The 22,227-nt window shown below is 39.9% G+C and overlaps 1 protein-coding gene across 7 annotated transcripts in view; it reads left to right on the top strand.

The window, feature by feature from the left end:
• The window catches only part of MAP7 (microtubule associated protein 7), a 171,603-nt gene that overhangs the window by 137,763 nt on the left and 11,613 nt on the right, over positions 1–22,227 (top strand). For 3 of the 7 annotated variants that reach the window (XM_043456977.1, XM_043456975.1, XM_043456979.1), the window contains exons 6-11: positions 2,040–2,150; positions 7,515–7,628; positions 12,334–12,485; positions 17,764–17,879; positions 18,210–18,493; positions 20,800–21,022. In XM_043456977.1, coding sequence (XP_043312912.1) covers positions 2,040–2,150; positions 7,515–7,628; positions 12,334–12,485; positions 17,764–17,879; positions 18,210–18,493; positions 20,800–21,022 — 1,000 coding nt within the window. Of the gene's footprint in view, positions 1–2,039; positions 2,151–7,514; positions 7,629–9,214; positions 9,243–12,333; positions 12,486–17,763; positions 17,880–18,209; positions 18,494–20,799; positions 21,023–22,227 lie in introns of those variants that run through there. The other 4 variants (XM_043456976.1, XM_043456980.1, XM_043456978.1 and 1 more) reach the window with 4 other exon arrangements.

Raw genomic sequence — 22,227 nt, 5'->3', positions numbered from 1 at the left:
GTTCAATATATGGCCTCTGTTATTGCCACTCAGAGTTGTATTTGTGAGCTTTTGGATAAATCATTTTTTATTAGGGCTGTGAATTAGAGAAAATTCCTCCTATAATAGAACAGAGAAGTTTGAAAATAATGAGAATTTACCAAAATTCTCAATGGTCAGAATAATTTGCCAAGATCTCAAGAACAGTAACCAAGTCTTGCTCATTTTGCCTACTCCTTACTTTACAACAGTGCTAACTTGTGGTAGACACAACAAACAAATCCTGGAAATTAACTTTAATCTAGATCAAATCAGTGTGTTTTCTGACTGTTCCCACATCAGCTAGCCCTGCTTTGTAAAGACAATACTTTTTAATCCAGTTCTTCATAAATCCTTTTGTGAATTTGTGTTTTGTTCAGAGAGGGAAAAAAAAGATTAAAGATTCTTATTTGTTAAGTAATATAATAAATACATATTTTATCTCCATAAATTTAATTATGTGTGATAGGCCTGCATGTAGACACAATTTCCTCCCAACTGAAGTTGAACATATAAAACAATATCAGAAAATGTATTGCTATGAAATGTCCTGGAAATAACTTTCCTTATCCTTCTTTGTGTCCTTAAACCTCACGTTTTGTCATTGTTTCTTTAGACATTTTACCCCAAGTCTTTTCTTTGTTAGGATTCCCCTAAGAGCCCATCCATTAAGTGTGAATTTGAGTCACAGAAATGGCGTTTGGTTTTTTTCTTTTGATGATTAAATCACTTCATATAAATCAATGATACTTCAATAAATTAGAAAAAATTTTAATTGCTTCAACTGTAAAGATGAGTCCCTGTAGAAGATAGGAATATCTGATGTTGGTGGAAGACTTACTTATCCCCTGTACACTGTAAATGGCCAGAAGTGGTTATTCTGTGGGAGAAAGTTTAACATATTTACTCCCAGGGTTAGTTTAGACAGGTGGGAACAGGGTTTGAAGGCCTCTCCCATAAGGAATATTTTGGTTTGTGTTCCGTTTTAGAAGAAGCTAACCATAGAAAATAAAACAAAATACATCAAGAGTCCTTGAACTTTGGCTAATATAGGTCAGAACAACTCCCTGCATCCTAAATAAATAAAATAATGAGGTGTTTTAGACTTTCATTATATGTAGTTGTATTCAGGGAACATGACGTACACTAGTGAGTGTAGTTACAGCTTGGTTCCACTGTTCAGAGAGCAAACCATCAGAGTTGATTTTTCCCTTTTATACAGATATTATTTCTCTTCTAACTTGAACTTGAAGAATTACTCTAAAATTATCCAATAGCAATAAAAATGTTATTAATAAACTTAATTCTGATTGTCTTTGCATGGCTGCCAGTTTTGTTAGGTAAGTTTGTGAGCTGATTCATAATGTGTCTGTAAACCACCCTCATCTCTGTGATCTAGGCACACAGAGGTGGTCCTTAGTGGATTTTAAAAAAAGAAATGCTCTAGGGGCCATCCTTTCCACACCTGCAGTGTTGCTTTTTTTGTTTCTGATTAATCTGTTTTTCTATAGTGCCCTTTGTAAAATGACTTTATAAGCAAAAGTATCAGCAGATGCACAGACCCTGGTGTTTTTTATTCTAGTGTTTGCATTCTATCTCACCAGCACTATTACTGCCCCATTGTTTCTCCTTTGGGAAATTATGAAGGCACTCCCTTCTGTAGACCCGCTCTTGCTTCATGGGCTGCCTCCATCATTTTTGTTGCCCTCCACTGGTTTTCCTTTGGTCTTCTCCGTTTGTTGTGTTGTAACCATATGCTTGAACTTCCCTGGCTGACAAACTGGTGAACTGAATAGTTCTTTAATATTTTTATTCTATATTTTTATTTTCCTATAAGAAAAATGAGTATTATTTCTAGCCTTTAAGTTACCTTAAAATGTCCACTTAGAAAACTGTGCTGTAGTAAAGATCTAGCCATAGAGCTAAAAGCATCCAGACCTAGTTTTTCCTCCCATCAGTGAACTAGGAAATTGCAATCCTGCATGCTGGCTGTCAATTAGCATTATCTCCATTTGTTTTAGATCCAGACAGGCGGTCAGTTTCCACCATGAATCTTTCGAAACATGTTGATCCCGTCATTAGCAAGCGGCTCTCCTCTTCATCTGCAACTTTACTAAATTCTCCAGATAGAGGTACAGTCAAAAGGAAAACAAAAAAAGTGTTCTGTTATTTCCTTAATGCTTTTATTTTTTGGATGTTTACAGCTAAGAATAAGCATCTGAAGTTGCTTTCCCTACGTTTCTTAAATAGGAAGAAAAAAACTTCAGAGTAAAAAAGCAATAAACGTCTGAGCAGCATTTTCCTTGCGACAAGAACATTTCTCATTTTAGAACTTGGCTGAATGATTGCATTTAGCAGTGATGAAAAGCGGTGCTTCCCTCAAGTTTTTAGTACAGGAGTTTACAGCTCCAGAAATCACCCACTTATCCACCAACATGCTAATAATCTGTTATGAACATTTATTTCATTTCAATCAGATTGTCTTTGACATTCCATCTGTACTTGGGGAATTCCAGGCATTAACGTTCTAAAAAATCTTTTTAAATGATTCATGTTGGCAGATTTCATTTTGCTAACTTATTTCTCCTTTAACCAAACCTTTCTAACTGCATTTCTTGTGTGTGTGATTGGTTTTTTTGGTGTCCATTCATTTAAAGGGATATGGCCCAACTTTAAGAATATCATCATGTAAGCCTCCTAAAAATTTTAATATTCATAGTCCTCCAGTTAACATTTTATTTGAATTTTGAGTTTTATTCATCCCATGGATTTACAGTACATGAATGCTGAGTTACTTATAAAATTAAAGTTTCATTCTACATATTTATATATCATAGAATGAAAAATCAAGCTTTTAAGATAAGCTACTTGTTTTACGTAACTAAAACAATTTTAAATTTGAAAAACCAAAGAATTATTGTGCAATATAAAAACACATACTCTTTGAAAGTAACAAATTGTGGTTATTTTGAGTGCTTTATTAAGAAACTGGTTTTGAAGTGTTTATAGTCTTTAAAAAAGATTGTAATGTGTGCATGTTCTATATGTGTGCATGTGTATATGTATATTTTGTATTGTATAAAAGTTATGGTGTCATTGTAATGTATAATATAATGTGTTGATGTTAGAATTAATCTCTTAAAGCAGTAAATGTTTGAACAACTTCCAATTTTTGCCTTTTAACCTAAATCTTTTTTTAACCTAGTGTGCCTAAATCATTGATATTAGATGGGCCTTTTATATGTTAGGGAAAAGTATTATTAATTGAAGCTCCTTTCATAAGTAGCCTTTATTTTCAAGCCAATTCCCTTAGTGTGAAATATAGCATACTGTTCTTAGCAGTTGTCTATTCCTCTTTTCTTTGGAATTGGCCACTTAGCACTTGAATTTTATATTTTTGTGAACATGGATCTAAGACAAACCATAATCGGGATTTCACAGTAATTTTCAGTTAAACCTTGCTTATTGATCCCGTAGCTGAAACTGGGACAATGTTGGGAGTGGGGATAAACCGACCAGTATCCTATCCACACTTCTATGAAGTGACCGTACTGTGTCAGCTGGTATCTGACACCTGACGGCATCTGATTGGATAGTCTGAAGTAATCGGATGGTAGAACTGGGGAAAATTTGGATGGCTCGACTGGATGGCAGAGCCCCTGAGAAATGAAGAGCCTGACTTCATAACCGGCAGGTTAATCACGGAGAAGAGGGGTTACAGCGGAGATCGCCAGCTCCCAGCGCATGAGGACGCTGTGCTGCATCTGCCATTCTCTCCTTCATGGACATCCTTCCTTAGATTAATCCTGACTCCATCCGCTCTGCCTTGGGTGAGGTTAAGGGTCAGGGAAAGTTCAAGCAGTGAATAGCTGGAGCCAGGAAATTGCCCCTTGAATCATGGTACAGGTCTGTAAAACCTGATGCCAAGCTAGACTAAAAGGACAAGGAAGACAGCACTAAATTTGGGGGTTCCACTTCTCTGCCCCCTTACCAAAAGAACTGTGATCCAGTTCTGGTTTAACTGGTGAGGTCAGCCTGGAAGAAAAATCTGGTTCATCCAGAGGCTCCCATTTCGTTCAGGAACCAATTTTTTTTAAGTTAGGCAGAACGCTCAGTAGCACAGTGAGAAGGCTCTGTCTTTTAATGAGAATCTTCTGCATTTGAACTTCTCTAATTTGAGAGATCTAAGTAATTTAGTTAGTATAATTTCCTTTCTGCCATCTATTTGTTAAATTCAATTATGCTTTATTATCAAAGTAGAAAGCATTCTTATCAAATTATTAGAGGCTTTTACAGTCTAGTCTTTAGAGAGTGTACACCATTACTAGATTGTTTAAGCTTTCTCAGCCCTACAGCACAGGCCTTAAAGGTGATGTTAAATTGAAGCTCTGATACTATCAGAGTTGACATTCAACTGAAATGCTCTGCTGGTTATTCAAAATGCTGGAATATTTCCATACCAGTTGGTAAATATCCCCTTCCTCAAGCTGTGCTTCCCCAGGCCCTCCGGAGCTAAAGGGGTTAAAGGGTGTTACCTACTAGCGCTGTGCCTTGCCCCATCAGTTTTTAAATGTTTTGATGATCACACCTGGATATAGAGTCACATAGACTGATAAAATGACCCTAGGTAAGGAAACCCCTGATTACTAAAGATTTCTGTAATTGCTGCAACAGAGACAATATTGCCACTGGGAATTTTTGCATTAAAAGTGTTTATTATTAAGCTTCCTTCTTCACCAGTTTCCTCTCCCCCTCAAGGAAGACAGAGCATTTGAAAAAAATAAGAAGGAAATTGGCTACTGTTAGCTGAAAATTAGTCCATACATTTTTTTCCCCCCAGAATCTAGATGAGAGGACGTGGACCTAAAGCTGAATTCTGCCCGCATGTCGTTTGACCTGCGAATGGGTTTTTTGTTGTTGTTACTGTTTTAGTTCAAACTATGCCATCATATGAAAAAAAAAAGGAAGGTATCATGGAACATTTCAGGATGTAACAATATGTACCTGATTTCTACGTGGCACCCATCATTAGGAACTAAATAGTGATTTCCTGCTTGTGGAGGAACAGGGCAGCACAGATATCTGTAATGTTTAGTTGCCTCCTTGGACCAGATTGTCTATTAAGGGAATTGTCAATATCTCATTTTAACTGCTTAAGGAGGGTCAATACTATAGTTGTTTCATGAGAATTAATACCTTTTCCTTCAGCTGCTTATCTCAAGATCAGGCCCTTCTAGGTTGAAAAAATTTTAAAAGTAACTCTCCTGTACTAACCTTTACTAAAAATTTATCTTATGGTGGAAGAGATCTATTTCTCTCTTGCTCAGGGCATAGTTAAGAATATGGTAGAACTGGAAACATTTCTCCTAGCAACATCTTTCATTCAGAGTTTCAAAGTTATTAAAACAAATCTCTTTGGATTTGCTTTAAACCCAAGTCAAAGAGGGTGTTTAATGATCTTCATTTGAAGTAGATTCTTTGGTTGGTATCTTAAAGACGAAACAGAAATAGAGCAATTAAACTTCTTAATCGAGGAGAAAAACCAGACATGTCTTTTCAATGATAGACCAACTCTGCAGTTTTGAGTCATTTATTCTACAGAGTTTATCTAAGAAAAGGAAGGATTCACCTCTTCTTTCCTTTATCATCTACTGAAATTACAATTCTGTTGAAAATTTTAATTTAATCCTAATTACTTTCCCCACTGATTTAATTCTCTGAATGTATTCTAATTTTAGGTTAGATTATGTTCTTCTGATACACACACACACACACACACACACACACACACACACACTGCCATACTATAGCTTATAATGGCACTTATCCTATTGTGCATTCTACCAACTGTATTATAATAGTTTTTATAACAGATGTTTTTTATGTATGTCTTCATATCAACAGATAAGGTTTAATTTCACCATGAAGACTCTCCCCCCAAAACCAAGAAAATCTAATAAACTATTCACTAATTCTTAAATACACCAGTGCCTGATCAAAATGGCTACTCTTTTAAAGTCAGGTAATTAAGGTACTTATTGGAGGTTGGTACCTCCCTTTGAAATAGCAGATATTTTCTTTAACAACCTGTAACACTGGATGGCTTCTATTAACTAAAATTAATTTTCTGAAAGTTAGAAGTCATTTCTTTAAAACATAATATATATAAAAAATTATTATAAGAATAGTTGCTCCAGAGGCCAGAGGACTTGCACCTGCTGTTTGTGGTGCAGAACGGAGTGGCCTTGTCAGGTTTAGTTTTAAAGGTTTTTATAAGTGATTTGGGAGTATGTTCTAAAGTATACAGTCCTCCCTTGGTATCCACGGGAGGTTAGTTCCAGGAATTGCTGCAGACACCAAGATCCTCAAGGGCTTGAGCTCCATAGTGAGTCCTCTGCATCTGCAGGCTCTGCATCCATGGATACCAAGGGCCAACAGTATACTTAGGGGGGAGAATCCACATATAAGTGAACCTGTGCAGTTGAAGTTGTGTTGTTTAAGGGTCAAGTCTATATGATCACTTTATTTTAGTGATATTTGTAGGATTTTGCAAGCTTCTTTCCTGATATCTTTGGAAAGTAGCTTCTGTATTTTCATAGACCATTACTGGAAGCTAATAGCATAAGCAAAGTAATTTATTTGTAATTAGCTTGCATTTCCTAACAGTAGTCTTGTGAAGCCCCAGTACAATTTGGGACTGTACTGCATTGTATCATTTTAAATTTATTTTCTGGATTCTTCATACACCCACTAGTAATTTCCAACATTATGGTTATACTGAATTTTGACTTTTCTACCTTAATTTTATGTTCAGCTTTATCCTTATCCTCCATCAAAAGTTTTATGTTCTTGCCAAACCAGGGACCTGAAAGAACCTGCTTTCTGAATGGAGAAGACAACAGTTCTATGCAGAACTTTACAGGAGTCCTCTTTCATTTTATGATATCTAATTCCGCCCCTCCCAGTTACCCACGTAGCAGTTCATGGAGATGTAGCAAAATCTAATGGAGACCCTTTCTATCTTTACTTACGTATTTCCAGTCTCGCATTAAGCTGCCCAAGCCTGTGTTGAACTTGACATGCAGGATACTTAGGATGCCCTTTGGCTGAGGTGTATGCCTTAGTCCCACTGCCCATCCCAATGAGGGCAGCTTGGTTCAACGGACTCAGAGAAACACGCCAAACCCGCTTGAAATGGTTCTTCTGTTTTGTTACCTGTTGACTCCATAGGCAGGTGGTTAGCAAAAGCCATGTCCACAAACCTAATATAGAGCCTGCCACAGACTTAACACCTTGAAGGGAGCCAACCGTATGGAATAGCCGCTCCTCTGAGCAGAGTCCCTCCTGCCCCAGCTCTGCACCACCTTCCTCCCCGGACAGCCTGATCTCTGTCGAGGTTTCTCTCCGAGGCCTGGGAAGTGAAAAGGGTCATGCCCTGCACCCGCCTCGCCCCTGGAAGAACGCTTCTAACATCTCGCTTATGTGGTGACGTTTAGCTCGCCGCCTGCAGCTCAGCCCGTGGGAGAGCAGCGTGGTTAACAGACTGCTGACGCCCACACACGCGTTCCTGGCCAGGAGTAAAAGCGCAGCTGCCTTGTCTGGAGACGCAGGTAAAACTGTCCAGGTGCACCTTCCTCAGTGAGGTAAAGCCCTCCTTTCGAAGCCCTCTCTGAGCCGCCCCATTTGCATCTGATCACATCTCAGTTCTTCCCATTGCGTGCTTCTCTTTCTCCTGGTGGGATGGCGGGGGAAATATGTGTGCTGGCGTTGGTTTCATGCCCCTGGCGTTGTTCCTCTGCGCTTCCATCTTAGCATCTTATCTGGACACCAGATGCCAGGCAGACAAAGGATGTCCCTCCCTGTGATCTGGTGGCTCCAGAGGCTTCTGTCAGTTCCTAACTGTTACTAGAAAATCCTATCCCTTTCCCTTCCTTTCTGCCTTCGCATCTGAGCAGATGATCAAAGGTAGAAATAATTTAAGATTGAATACTATTTTGTGGACTTGGGGATAATATCAAAGCACAAGCCTGTTTAAGCATAGTGTTTCATAAATGTGGCCGTGGGCTAGCCACTTATCCTCCCTGGGCCGGGCTTTTATATGTAATCGAGGAATAGTACCCTTTCAAAACTCTAAGAGTTGTGGAGAAGGCTAATTACAGTGTTCTTAGTTGTAACATTACTTTGAAAATATGTAAAATGTGCCAAGTACTAGTTATTATAATTAGTTATAACTCCTCTACTTTTTAAAAATGTAAAACATGCCTGAATGAGCTAATTGGTTTAATGAGAAGTTCATATAGTCTACACCTAGCTGGAAAGAAACATACATATTAGGCTTTTGGCAGTGTCTCCTCACAGTGAGTTGACGTAGGTTTTCCCAAATATCCATGTGACCAGCCCTCATCTTTGGTATGTAGGAAACTGCATTGCCTCCTCATAAAGCTCCCTTTAAAAAGGCTTTGCCAAAAAAAAAAAAAAAAAGGCTTTGCCTTTGCAAGCCTCTTCATGTTAACTAACCCTCTTTTTTTTTTTTAATAATAACTCTTGGTAGTTTTATGATGTCTTTCATCTATAGTGCCCAGGGAGCTAGCATCAACTTGACTTCTCACAGTACCCCTGGGAGGCAGTCAAGAAAGCAAGTATAGGCATTCCCACCACCTTCCTGTGGAAAGCAAGAGCTTGACAGTCAGTGACTTGCACCAGAGCCGCTGAGGTGGACTAGATCTTAGATGTGCTTCTGTCCTTGGCACGCTTGTGAAGCTGTGTGTACCATCATGCACTCAACTAGCTGGACCACAGCGATCTGTGTTTTCTGTAAAGCAACTCTTCTGTCAGCTGTCACATTGCATCTGAGATTTTTCTGGAGGAAAAAGTACAAGATAATTTATTTTTATGCCCGTTGTGTTGTACTTACATACAAGTCATGAAAGCTTTTCTTTATGTCCAGCTAATTGAAGAACCTTTGAAACTGCTTTTCAGTCATGTTTTATAGGCTCCAAATAGTCTGTCTCTTGTGCTTCTGAACCTCCACTGTGTGTTGCTTCATACTAAAGGACTGCCTCACAGCTAAAAAATATAACTGTCTTCCTTTGCTATTTCTGTCATCACTAACTTTTGTCAATTCTTTCACTGTTCCTCTAGTCTCTTCCAACACCATTTCCTCATTTTCCACCCATTTGACTTGCCCATCTTTCCACCTTCCGACATCGTTATGCTCAATCAAGGTGCTTTTTAATCTGCTAACTGGCTCTTGTTTGCAACTTTTACATCCTTCTTTTCACAAACTGATACATTTTTGTCATTTATTTTAATGTGAAGCAATGCCATACATAGCCTTTACTTGTTTGTTTTATTAATACATTCCTTAGATCATTGTTACCTATTATTGCATTGATACAGCTTATATTTAATGAACCCAAACTGGTGTTTAAAATTTTCGGTTTGAAATTATTTGTTTTAATGTCTCTCACATTTATCTTGTCAAAAACACTTTTCCCATCAACTTTTATTTTTCCAGCTCCTCTCCTTGATTTTTTTTTTCTTGTCTTCCTATTTTTAATGTCATTCCTTCAGTTCACCTTATATCCAATTGCCATTGGCAAGAGGATGACCTACATCTAGAGCCAGGGTTATAATAGCAGATCAAAACAGCCACCCTCACCCCTAGGGTGTCCGGTGATTGTAAATTCCCAGAACAAGTAATAAGAGCAGTTGAAAATTGGAAAGCAGTCACATATGTTTCATTTGTGACCACTGCTTTGGGTTGATTTTTCCTTGCCCATTTTTTAAAAATACATTTAAGATACATGTGATTATTGGAGCTCAGGATTAAGTGAATTAACATAAGCAAAAAGAAGCTTAGGATAGGACCTGCACATAGTAAGCACTTCATAAATGTTATTATTCTACTATAATGTTCTGCCATTCTCTCTGCTGCACAACAACCACGTGAACTGCATTATCTTTCCTCTGCAGCCATTATTTCAAACAGAAAATACCAAATGAGTTAAATTAATGCATACTTGCTACCAAGAGTAGAAAGAAATACAGATATTGTGGAAGACTTGCTCAAAGACATTTCCATAAAAGAAACTTTATATTTAATAAGACTACTTTGGGATATGGAGGGCCCTCTATGGAGAAAAAAACAAATATCACTCTTCTTTTTCCTTCAGAAAGGCAAGATCATTAGAACTATTGATTTAAAGGTTTCAGGTTTTTAAGTAGTTGCTGTTAAGAACAGCAATGAATTCCATGAAATGTAGTCTCCTTAGAATTAACCAGACAATATTTCTTGAACAATTAAATTCGAGGATTTTTGTATAGACTAAATCAGGTAGGTTTCTTCCTTTCCTTCATATTCACTCAGCACTGTAATAAACAATGAACCAAAGACATGATGAGATCAGTTTACAGCCATGATGGTCTCAGGAAATGTTCCATAGATACCCCCTGAAATTATTACTTCCCACTAGAGGAAAAAGAAATCATACTTCTGGGCTTCATTCCGTTTTCAGTGTCAGATCCATGGCCTCAGAGAAAGGCTGTCTTCTAGGGTTGCTTGATCGTTGAGCGCTTAATGACCTCTGGCTGTGCCCTGGGCTGTGTGTACCTCTCTTGCTCATTAATCCAACACAAGTGCCTTGTGCTAGGATGTTCATCTTTAAAGGCATTGGATTGGATTGGAAGGGGTTTGCATTAATGAACTCTTTCCTTGTCTGGGAAGGACAAGTGCTTTGTTGTGGCACTTAAGAAAAGGATAAGTTTTCAAATCGCTTTGCCTGTGGTCACAGTAAGCCAAACGACGAGAGGGTCTCCTTCACAACATAAAGGAAACTTCCTTCACCATTAAGGTCTGAAGCAGAGCTTTATGTCAGTTTGCAAGTAAGACATATATCTTTTGAGGAGAACTGAGGGAATGCAAAGTGTTTCAGCTTATCCAAGAAATAAGAGTTCTGTTTTCAGATGATGGGAAAAGAGTGCCGTTTCCAGGCGATCCACTGCCTTGACCATTCGGTGATAACCACAAGATACTGCAAGGCATTTAATGAAAGAGAACACAAGGGTGAAGATGCAATCTGATGGACTTTCTGTCTATAGAGTAAACCAAAATAACATATTTTTAACCATAATTCTGAAATTAAGATTACTTTGAATTTGTCTTATGAACTTTTGAGTTTTGAATTTATTAACTTAATACTATTATATTCAGTTGATGTAATAGTTTCTTTAAAGAGTTGCTACAATGGCGAGGGTTGGGTAAAGTCATAACATGGTCCAGACACATAGTATTTCTTTCAGTAGTCATGTTTGTCTTATTTCCCTAGAAAATGAGATTTCTGGATGAAATATGAAAATGAACCTTGGATCATTAGGACCCATATGTCTGATACCTATGTAGTGTTCTGTGAATTTCTTTAACCCCATTGTTACTCAGAATCAACCACTTGATTAATGACAATGTTCCTTTGAAAGTAAGGTCAGAAAGTATGTGGTTTTCACAAAACAAAAATCTCATCTTAAGTAAAACTATAAGTTATTCATGATTATAACAGCTGTTCACGATTCAACTTTATTTTTGGCAATTCTAACATATTAATGTTCTCTTCACCGTTTTAAATGATGACATCCCATTTCCCTATACGTTCCTCTGCTTGTTATGAACCATCCGATGCCTTGGCTTTTGGGAAAAAACCCAAAAGCATGCATTTGATTTGCCTTTAAGTAGATAAAACATTTACAGAATTTTTTTTCTGGAAATTATTAGTTATTCTTGTAGCAAGTCTTAACACCTGATGAGACTTGGTCATTTAACATTTTAAAAATTCAGTTGCTTTTTTTCCCCACTGGCTGCTGAATTTTACTCCCAGAATAGCTGCAATATATCTTGCTTGCCTGCTTGCTCACTTGCTGTCTTTCCACCTTTTGTTCCATCTGAAAGCTAATTAGGAAAAATCTGATTATAAACAATCCTCATCTTAAAATTATCTGTCGCTAATATAGCATTTTACCAGAACCATCTGTTTATAGGAATATAAGGCCATTGCTTTCTGTCTGGCTGACGTCTATCTCTTTAGTTAAAGTATTTCAGTAGCCAAATAGTTTATATATTCCTGATTTTTCACTTGGACGTGCCCTCCTTTTGGACATAGGACCGTGAGGAGAATTGAGCGTGATGGTTCTGGAGGCCTGTAGGTAATAACGCTTCTCCCCACTTTTCTCTCTATCTCTGCTCCTTGTCCCGATCCTGCTTTTGGCTTTCCTTCAACTGCTCCTCTGGCACTCTTGTGTGTAAAACAATCACCTGCACCCTAGTTACCCCCAATTGTCCTCGTTCAGCATCTTGCAGCCCCATCAACATCACGCCCTACAGAGCCGCACACTCTAGAAACCCACAGGAGCGACCAAAATTCTTTGTAACACCACCCGAGGGCTCCGCGCGAAGGAGGACTGTTCACGGCGCAGCGGTGAGTAGTTCTTGGGAAGCAAGGCCGGTGAGTCCGTGCTGTCCTGGGGCAGAGCGGACAGCGCCCCGAGGGGCGGCGCGGATGTCAGAGCCGGCCATGCCGACCTCCATCATCGCGTCCACCCCGCCAGTCTTGCGTCTGCCTGGCTGAGTGATCCTGCCCCTGCACTTCGTTCCCACTTGGGGATTCTACTCCCACAGAAAATCTAAATTTGAAGATGAAAACCGCTCTTTGTCCAAGCATGTCTGAGTGGCTGGACTGCATCTGAGTGCTTCCAAACACATCAGTGCAATACCAGCATACTTTATGTGTGAAAGTAAGAAAAGCTTTGAAGGAGAAGTGGGCCTGGACTGCTGCCTTTGCATTTGATTCCAACCATATCCAGAAGCTGGCTGCAGTCTAAATGCGGTTCACTAAAAAGCAAGATAAAGACTTTTTGTCTGTTTAGCTAATCCGTGTCAAGGCCCAGATCTTAAAATAGAGTGACAAAGTATTTTGAAAACACTAATTACCTGCTAAGTAATTCTTGAAAGGCTGTTGGGCTCTGTTTAGAGAGTCACATTTTGCAAGTGAAGAATATAATTTGTACTTGTTGTTACTGGCAGGGTGGCTGGACTAACCTCAATTTTCACCATGCTGTAAATGCAATGAAGTCACTTGTATATCTCCAGGAATATTTCTTTTTCTTTAAGCCGTGTATTATTTGGCACTTGTTGAAAGATGTAGACATTTGTATTTTAGTGTTAAAGGACCCCCCAGTACCAGGAGATCTCATTGCCCCTCTGTCATGGTAGTAGAATGACCCATGAAAGGCTGGAACAATGCTTTTTTCAATCTTAACTTCCCAGAGCAGTTCAAATGTATAAAGCTGATGGACACTTAAAAGGATTTTGCTTAGACCTTTGAGGATAATTCAAGAGTTGTGAGAGGTTGATGGCTTTGCCTATAGACAGTTTTCTTTCATGCCCCTCAAGCTTTCAGGAATCAACATTTAATTCATGATTGAGTCAAACCTCCAGCCCTTGAAGCCAGAAGTGAAACTACCTTTGAAGTCTGGGAAGTTTACCATCATTAGCATGTTGGTGCTTCAGAAAGCCTAGCTGTGGCTAAATAGCAATAGTCAAGCAGAAGAGCTTTGGCCCTGAACACTGGATACTTACTGGGTAGGGAAAAGTGTTTACCAAAGGAAAAATATCTTGTTAGAGACTAAAAGGAAATTAACACACCAGGAGGGAAGTGTGAGAGCCGATCCTCCAACAGATTAAATGAGAGGGATTTGTCATCACTTGATCCACACCCTGTGTTTTCTCACCGGTTTTCTTTTGTCTTTTCCGTGCCTCTTTCTTTCTGTATTTGATCTATTGGCTGCCTTTTCATTTCTTTACAATTAAATATTTAGGCAAATACTTACTGTCAGAAAACGACTCACATAATTTATATTCCAGAGCTGCACTGCAGAAGTCAACCAAGCACTTGAAAATGTGACTAATGAGACTGACAGATCAAATTTGAAATTTATCTTTTAAACAATTTTTAATTGTGACAAAAAACCAAAATTTACCTTCTCAACTGTTTTTAAGTGCACAGTTCAGAAGTGTTAAGTATATTTGCCTCGTTTTGCAACCAATCTCCAGAACTTTTTAAATCTTGCAAAACTGAAACTGTACCCACTAAGCAATAACTTTCGATTTCCTTAGCCCTCAGCTCCTGGTAAGCACCATTTTACTTTCTGCCCCTATGAATTTGATTATACTAGATACCTCACATGAATGAAACCATACTGCATTTGTCTTTTGTGACTGACTACTTGCACTTAGCATAATATCCTTAAGTCTGTCCTTCCATGTTGTAGCATGTGACAGGATTTTCATTCTTTTCAAGACTAGTAACACTCCATTGTGTATGTGCATGCACACACATATGTGTTGACACACCACATTTAGTTAATCTGTTCACCTGTTGATGGACATTTGAGTTGCTTCTTCCTTTTGGATATTGTGAACAGCATGGCTATGAACATGGGTATGCAGATATCTCTTTGAGATCCTGCCTTCGGTTCTTTTGAATATGTACCTGATTGTTGGATATTATGGTAATTTTATTTTTAATTGTTTAAGTAACTGCTATACTGTTTTTCATAGTGACAATACCATTTATTTACATTGTAACCAACAAGGTACAAGATCTTCCACTTTTTCACATCATCAGCAATATTTGTTTTGTTTTTTAAACAGTAGCCTAAGGAGTGTGAGATGATCTCATTATGGTTTTGATTTGCATTTCTCTAATAGTCAGTGATATTGAGCATCTTTCTATATGCTTGTTGGCCATCTGTATATTGTCTTTGGCGAAAACTCCAATCAAGTCCCTTGCCCATATTTTTAATCTTTAGTTTTTTAATCTTTTTAATTTTTATTGGAGTTTTTATATATTATGGATATTCCTTATCAGATATATGATTTGCAAATATTTCCTCTCATTCTTTAGGTTGCCTTCTTACTCTGTTGATTGTTTTCTTTGATGCAGGTTTTAAGTTTATAGTCCCATTTTTCTATTTTTTTGTTGTTGTTGCATGTGCTTTTGGTGTCCTATCCAAGAAATTATTACCAAATCCAATATTAGGACTCTCCCCACTTTTTTTTTTTTCTGGGAATTTTATAGTTTGAAGTCTTAGCATTTAGGTTTTCTAAGCATTTTGAGTTCATTTTTATATATGGTATAAGGTATGTGGTGTAAGGTAAGGTTTCAACTACATTGTTTTGCATGTTGATATGTAGTTTTCCCAGCACTGTTTGTTGAATAGGCTATCTTTTCCCCATTACATGGTCTTGGCACCTTTGTCAAGGCTTCTTTGACCATATACTCAAGGGTTTATTTTTGGTGGTCTATTCTGTCCCATTGGTCTGTAAGTCTGTTTTTATGCCAGTACCATATTGTTTTGATTATCATTGCTTTGTAATATGTTCTAAAACCAGAAAGTGTGACTTCCAACTTTGTTCTTTTTTTGACTGTTTTGTCTATTCAGGGTCCCTTGAGATTCTACATGAATTTAGGATGGAGTTTTCTATTTCTGCCAAAAAAAAAAAAATGATGTGGCCTTTTGATAGAGAGTATATTGATTCTATAGATTGCTTTGGGTAATAGTGATATATTAGCAATAACGAGTCTTCCAGCCTATGAACATAAGAGATTTTCCCATTTAGTTGCATCTTCTTTAATTTCTTTCAGCAGTTCCTTCTAGTTTTTACCATAGACATCTCCCATGTCCTAGGTTCAGTTTATTGCTACATATTCTTTTTTTGATGATGTTGTAAATGGTATTGTTTTGCTAATTTTCTTTTAAATTTTATTTGGTTTATCTAAATTCAACTGACTGCTCTTGAGCACTTGAAATACATTTATGAGACTGAAGTTAACATTAAATTTTAATTAATTTAGGTCCAAATTCAAATAGCCAAATGTGGCTAGTAGCTACCATTTTATTCAGTGTAGATGCAGAATATTACTATCACCCCAATTCTTTTGTACAGTGCTACCTTGGAATATCTGTTTATATTGTCTCTCTTGTAGGTTATTTGTATTCTAAACCTAACTCTAACTGTAAAATTAAAGTCTTTGTCCTGCTGGTAAATTGTCCAGACCATTGACATGGGCAGCTTGCTGTGTGTGTGTGTGTTTCCACCTTAGTCTTGTGGAAAGTGTTAACAGGAAAGATTATTATACAAACCACTGGCTATTAACTCAGATCAGGATAAGAATTAGGAGCACCTTCACATGTGTGGAACTCAAATAAGTGATTGAGTCTAAGACCAACAGAAAGACATTTGGAAGACATTTGTGACTTTAACCACATTAAAATGTTTTGAGAAAGAGAAAAGCAATTCAACTACTTAACCCCAAGCTCCCTTGGGAAGGGAAGCATAACTGCCACCCTGTACACTTGCAAAGAGGGCTCCATATGGTGGCTGCTGCTTCAGCTCCCCAAGGACTGCAGCTGTTCTCCGAGACTCTGCCTCCTGCCTTCTGGTACCAGAGATGGGGACAGAAAGCAGTCATGCAGCTGCAAGTGATACAGAGGGGGCACATGCCCTGTGAAGCTCTTTCCTGCCCCATCCTTCATTTGTTTTATTTAGAAATTCTGGGGAACCGTTGAGTATTATTTGACATTGAGCTGTTTTCCCCCACCTATAGTCCAGGCCATCAGTTAGGATGCTACTAAGGAAAAGAGAAGCAGTTAGAAGAAATGCTGAAGGGAACAAGTTGAGGGGCAGGGGGGCGGTGGCGGGGGCATGGAGAAGGTAGGTGATGCTTAAGCCAGGCAGGAAGGAGAAAAAAGAATGTACCCTGAAGCTAGATGATGTTCTGTCTCTTCCCTAACACCCTCAGTCTGAGTTCCTGCAAGGATCCCACTGAGTGAGGGACTGCTAGACACCCACACAGGTGTCTCCAGCAAGCATTCATTGCCCTCGCAGGACACTGTCAGCTGTTTTAGACACTTGGAATGAGTCTCCTGCCGTGTTCCTTGTTTGGTTTTTGTCTTGGTTGACTTTATCAGAACACTTCTGGGTTTCCTTTTGCCCATTTCAGCCTAGGAAAGGTGTCATTTCTCTGGCTAATTCCTAGTATTCAGTCAGAGGAGGACTCATATTTCAGCCCACTGTCAGATTCCCATTTCATCCCTAATGAAGAAGGCCAAAAATAGCTAAAATTCTTCACCTTGAGTCTGACTTTTCCTTCAAGGGCAAGAGGGCACTAGGTAAGGATAGACTTGTTTGTATAACATTAATATAAAGAAAAATTAATGTCTGATGTAGCAGACATGAAAATTAAAAAAAAAAAAAGACTGAGCGGTAGTGTGTTCCAAGGTGAAAAAAAGAAAAATGCTAAAGAATTAAAAGAGACAAAGGTAGGGAGAATAAGCTGGAAGTGACCTTTATTTTGACACTTGTGTGGGCTAAGCCAGACTGATTTTGGACCAGGCAGTTTTAGATGGAAAGCATAGGTTCTTTCTAAAAGTGTGTTTTTGCTTTGTTTTTTTACAAATACACATCCAGATCACACTCCCAGAACCTTCTTATTAGTGTCAGATTTTGTTGATTCAATTATAAGGTTCAGTTTTAACCTAATAAAGGCCTTTTGTTGGGGTGGAATGGATATACATGGCAAAGGCTGGAAATTTTCCAAGTCATTCAGTGGATTACAGCTTCACTGTTGAATACTATGAATGTGATTGTCCCACTTGTGGAAAAATCTAATTATTGTGTTTTTCTGAGCTTAGGGCTATAAAAGAGAGAGGGAGAGAGAGAATGTACCCTTCCACCTCACATCCGGTAGCCAAAGGTCTCTGTCTCCATCTCATCCCAAAGCCAGATCATCAGCTTCCTCCCGACTTTGGTAAGTGAAATATAAGAGCCTGGCAGTGTTGTTCCATGTTGGATAACTAGTGTCTGTCCTCTGAAAAGAAACTGTTCTCCCCACACTGTTTAGCCTTCTTTCTCTTAGGGAGTAACATTTTTCCTCAGAGGAAAGAAAAAAGAAACCTGGAATGAGCCTCTAAAGCAAATACTCCTGTGTTTGCCATGTAAGAGACATGGTCACACAGCTAAATACCTTCATTTCTCTTGGTGTTGGTATTCCAAGACTATTACATGGTAGAGATGTGGAGAAAGGTGGGTTCTGGCGAGCCTGTTCTCACGTTCCCTCTTCTCTTTGTCTGTTGCCCAGGCTCCCATCCAAGTCCTTTCCCCATCTGCCCGGCACCCCCAGACCAGCACCCTCCACGCCTCCTGGACCAGTCAAAGCTGCCCCTGCTCAGGTCCGGCCCCCTTCCCCCGGCAACATCCGCCCTGTCAAGAGAGAAGTCAGAGTGGAACCTGAGAGAAAAGACCCTGAGAAGGAGCCTCAGAAAGTTTCCAGTGAGCCCTCACTTAAGGGCAGAACACCTCTGGTGAAGGTAGAAGAGGCCACAGCTGAAGAGGCGACAGCAGTCGAAGCAGAGGCTGCCCCCGGTAGGAAGCCACTGACCGGCGGGGCCCTGGCGGCTGCTTGCACCTGTCTCCTGCACTGCTTTTCCTTGGCCTGTCCTCCTTCGTCTCTTCCTTTCTTCCTTCCCTCCCTTCTTTGCTTCCTTTTTGGGCACTTGGAAATTTTACCCTGAGACTAATTTGGGGACCTTTTCTTAAGTATAATTTTCTTACATATAAAGAAGGAATCATCCATCCAACAGCCTATTGTTAGAACCACAGCATATTTGTTTCAGGTATGATTTAGGATTCCTTTCATTGGCTCAGTCCAATAATTTGACAAAATGTGGTATTCAGAGCACCTGCATCAGAATCATTTTATCTATTGCTGTGTAGCAAATTATCCCAAAGCTTTGTAGCTTATAACAACTGACAGTTAACTGTATCATGCAGGGTCTTGGGAGAGGAATTTGAGAGCAGCTTAGCTGAGTTGTTAGAGGATGACTCACACGCAGGGCTGTTGGCAAGTGGCCGTCCTTTCCTGACACATGGACCTTGCCATAGGGTTATCTGATGGCCACACAGTCTGTCTGCTTGCTCTGTTGGTTTTCCCCAGCTGAGTGACCTGGGGGAAACACAAGAAGCCTACAGTATCTTTCATGCCTAATCTCAGAAATCTCACATACACAGAAGTCACGATTTCCGTCACACAGTTCATTAGAAGCAGGTCACTAGCTTCAAAGCACACTCAATTGGAGGGGATTAGTCTCTACCTTTTAGAAGGAGGATTTTCAAAAAAAATTTATGGAAACATTTTTCAACCACATTTATAATGTTTCATACTATAGAACCCTGCGCCTACCTCAGACCTGTTGATTCAGGATATGTTGTGGATCCATGGAGTCTGATACTAAGCTCGTCTGACTCCTGCGCAGGATTGCCAGATAAAACAGTGGCAGTTATCCTGTGTGGGGGCTTCCCTGGTAGCTCAGACAGTAAAGAATCTGCCTGCAATATGGGAGACACAGGTTCGATCCCTGGGTCGGGAAGATCCCCTGGAGAAGGGAATGGCTACCCACTCCAGTATTCTTGCCTGGAGAACCTCATGGACAGAGGAGCCTTGTGGACTATAGTCCATGGGGTTGCAAAGAGTCAGACATGACTGCGCAACTAACACTTCACTTATACTTCACATCCTACATGTACTGTAGTTTGAGGACCACTGGCTTATTAGCCTGTGTGACTGACAGAGGTCAGAACTTTTTCCAGAAGACCCAGTGGATCTCATCTCTACCAGACTAACCAGATGCTGTCTAGAAGTTTAAAAATCACCTGGAGCTAGAAATTCAGTACATCTTGCTGAAAACTCTTCATCCAAAAGTTTTCTCTTTGAAACTTAATTTGAAGATAGAGGGTGAGGGCAGAGAAAGAATAGATGACTCAAGACAAACGATAATGTTGTTAAGGGAATGGGAGAGTCCAGTATCTGTTTATGTGTAAAGTGGGAGAAGAGAAAGGCCAAAAAAATGTCCTGAGGGCAAAGAAAAAACTTGTGGGAGCAGGAGAAGTGTAAGTCTTGAAAGGAGGGTCTGGAGTGGTCAGGTGCATCTCACCATGGTGCCTGGGGTTGGGGGTTGGGAGGGTTCCCTGTGGCACAAGCCCTCTAGGTACTTTCTCTGCATCCAGGTAAGGTCAGAGAACTGCTCTAGTCTTGCACGTTCGCATCAGGACTGGCAGTGAAGACCTGCTGTGTCTAAGGAGCACGGATGCCGGCTCATTCCTTCTAGGGCCTGGACACAATGCCGGGTGGACCGAAGGGATCTCTTTTTTTTTTTTCCCATTTATTTTTATTAGTTGGAAGGGATCTCTTGACTGTCGTCTTCCCAGCCTGAACCTGGGCTTGTAGTAGGGACACTGGCCATGGTCATAGAAAGGCTTTAGTCCTCTAATGATAGTCACTTAAGAGAAGGAATTTTTTTTTTTTAACGCAATGAAAGGCAAATGGGAGCTCTCATCTTCTTTTTTTGTTAGGGTTACAACTTCCTACAGAACCTAACGTGAGGCTGTATATTCAGTACACGTTTGATATGTGTTGTTAAGTGATTTAACTGTGTAAAAATAAGACTCAGTGACAGTGTCAGCTGTGGATGTCTCACTGGCACATGAAGCTTTTTGTTACCTGTTGCCCGGTTACAGATAGAATACGGTGAAACCCTGAGGACTCCGTAATAAACATTCCCTTTTCTCTGGTCATGATGAATTCTAGGCCTGGGGTCTGGGGGATGCTGGTTTTTGTTTTGTTCTTTGGCTTTTGTTTCCAATTGGCTTTCTCCTTGTACCTGTTTGTACAGCTGCTCCAGCGGCAGCCGCAGCCCCAGCCCCGGCCCCAGCCTCCACCCCAGCCCCGACACCAGCCCCGCCAAACACTCTGACTGCCAGTGCTTCTCCGAAAACCTCTGCGGGGACCACCGACCCAGAAGAGGCCACAAGGCTGCTGGCTGAGAAGAGGCGGCTGGCCCGAGAGCAGAGAGAGAAGGAGGAGAGGGAGAAGAGGGAGAAGGAAGAGCTCGAAAGGTAACGGAGGGACACTGCTCGGGACACCCTCGCGACACCTTGGATTAAGTCTCAGTCAGAAGTGGTAGTAGTGTTGAAGGTGAATCTAAATAAGTTGTTACAGAATTATTCTCACCTGGTGTTCCTCTGATGACTAAGCAACTTTTTAAGTCACATTTTCTTTTTATAATGACAGTACAACAAAATTGATGGGAGAAAGGTTTGAAGAAAAAATCATCCATCATCCAACCAGATTTCAAAAAGTGTGTACATTTTGATTCACCCTTTCCAGTCTCTGAACAGCGTGTGGATGTATACACATACCTATATACAGACACACATATTTTCATGATTGTAACCACCGTAGAGGTACAGTTGTACAGTCTGAGGTTTTCTTTTAATCTAACATCTCGCTCATCTCCATGTTTCCTCATTATCTTATTAAAGCTGTGTAACAGAAGTTCATCTTTTCTTCTTTCCAGATAGAATTCCTCTCATAGGGTAGCTGCTGGGAGATAAAACGCCCCATGACTGCCTGTCAGACAGCACGCCAGGGGCACTTTGCTTAGTTGGCCTCCTTCTGGAGCGAATAAGGCTAATGTTAACGTCAGGCGAGTTTATGCTCCTTGATTCTTCTCTCGTCACACCAAAGATTTGGAGTGATGGACATTAAAGCCCTCGGCATGTCACAGCTCTCGGGTCTTGGACAGACCGTGTTATAGCTCTCAGGTCTCGAACGGACTGAGTTATAGCTCTTAGACAAATCAGTGTTACAGCTCTATTTTATTTAGATAAAGCAGGGAAATCCATCTTCAAGGCATGAGGGCATGTCGACCCAAAGACGCGAAGAGAAGAGCACCGCAGCTCCGGGAGGGATGGGGGGAGAGAGAGAGAGAGCCCCCGGATCTTCCCTTGTTCTATTTTCGCAGGCTTTTCCCTTCCTTATCTTTTAGCCCTAGCCATTTTGGACTCCTGTTTTCTAACTACCTAATATTAATATAATTGTTCTTCAATTATAAGCAGAACTGCTTCTCAGGAAAGTATGCTGGGCCACCATCTTGGACATGCCCTACCCTTGGTCCCAAAAGGGAGCTTACATGGTCCATCTTACCCTGTCCTGCCGCAGAACATTATAGCTTTTATTTATTGGCGGAGACTGGGAGGGAACTGTTAAATTCTTTACTAAAAAGTTAACATTATTGGATTGAACAAGTCTGAGCCTCTAA

The sequence above is a fragment of the Cervus canadensis genome, chromosome 33 (genome assembly GCF_019320065.1).
Source record: "Cervus canadensis isolate Bull #8, Minnesota chromosome 33, ASM1932006v1, whole genome shotgun sequence".
Taxonomy (NCBI): Eukaryota; Metazoa; Chordata; class Mammalia; order Artiodactyla; family Cervidae; genus Cervus; species Cervus canadensis.
Note: the sequence above shows the minus strand (reverse complement) of the source record. Positions and strands in the feature narration are given on the sequence as shown.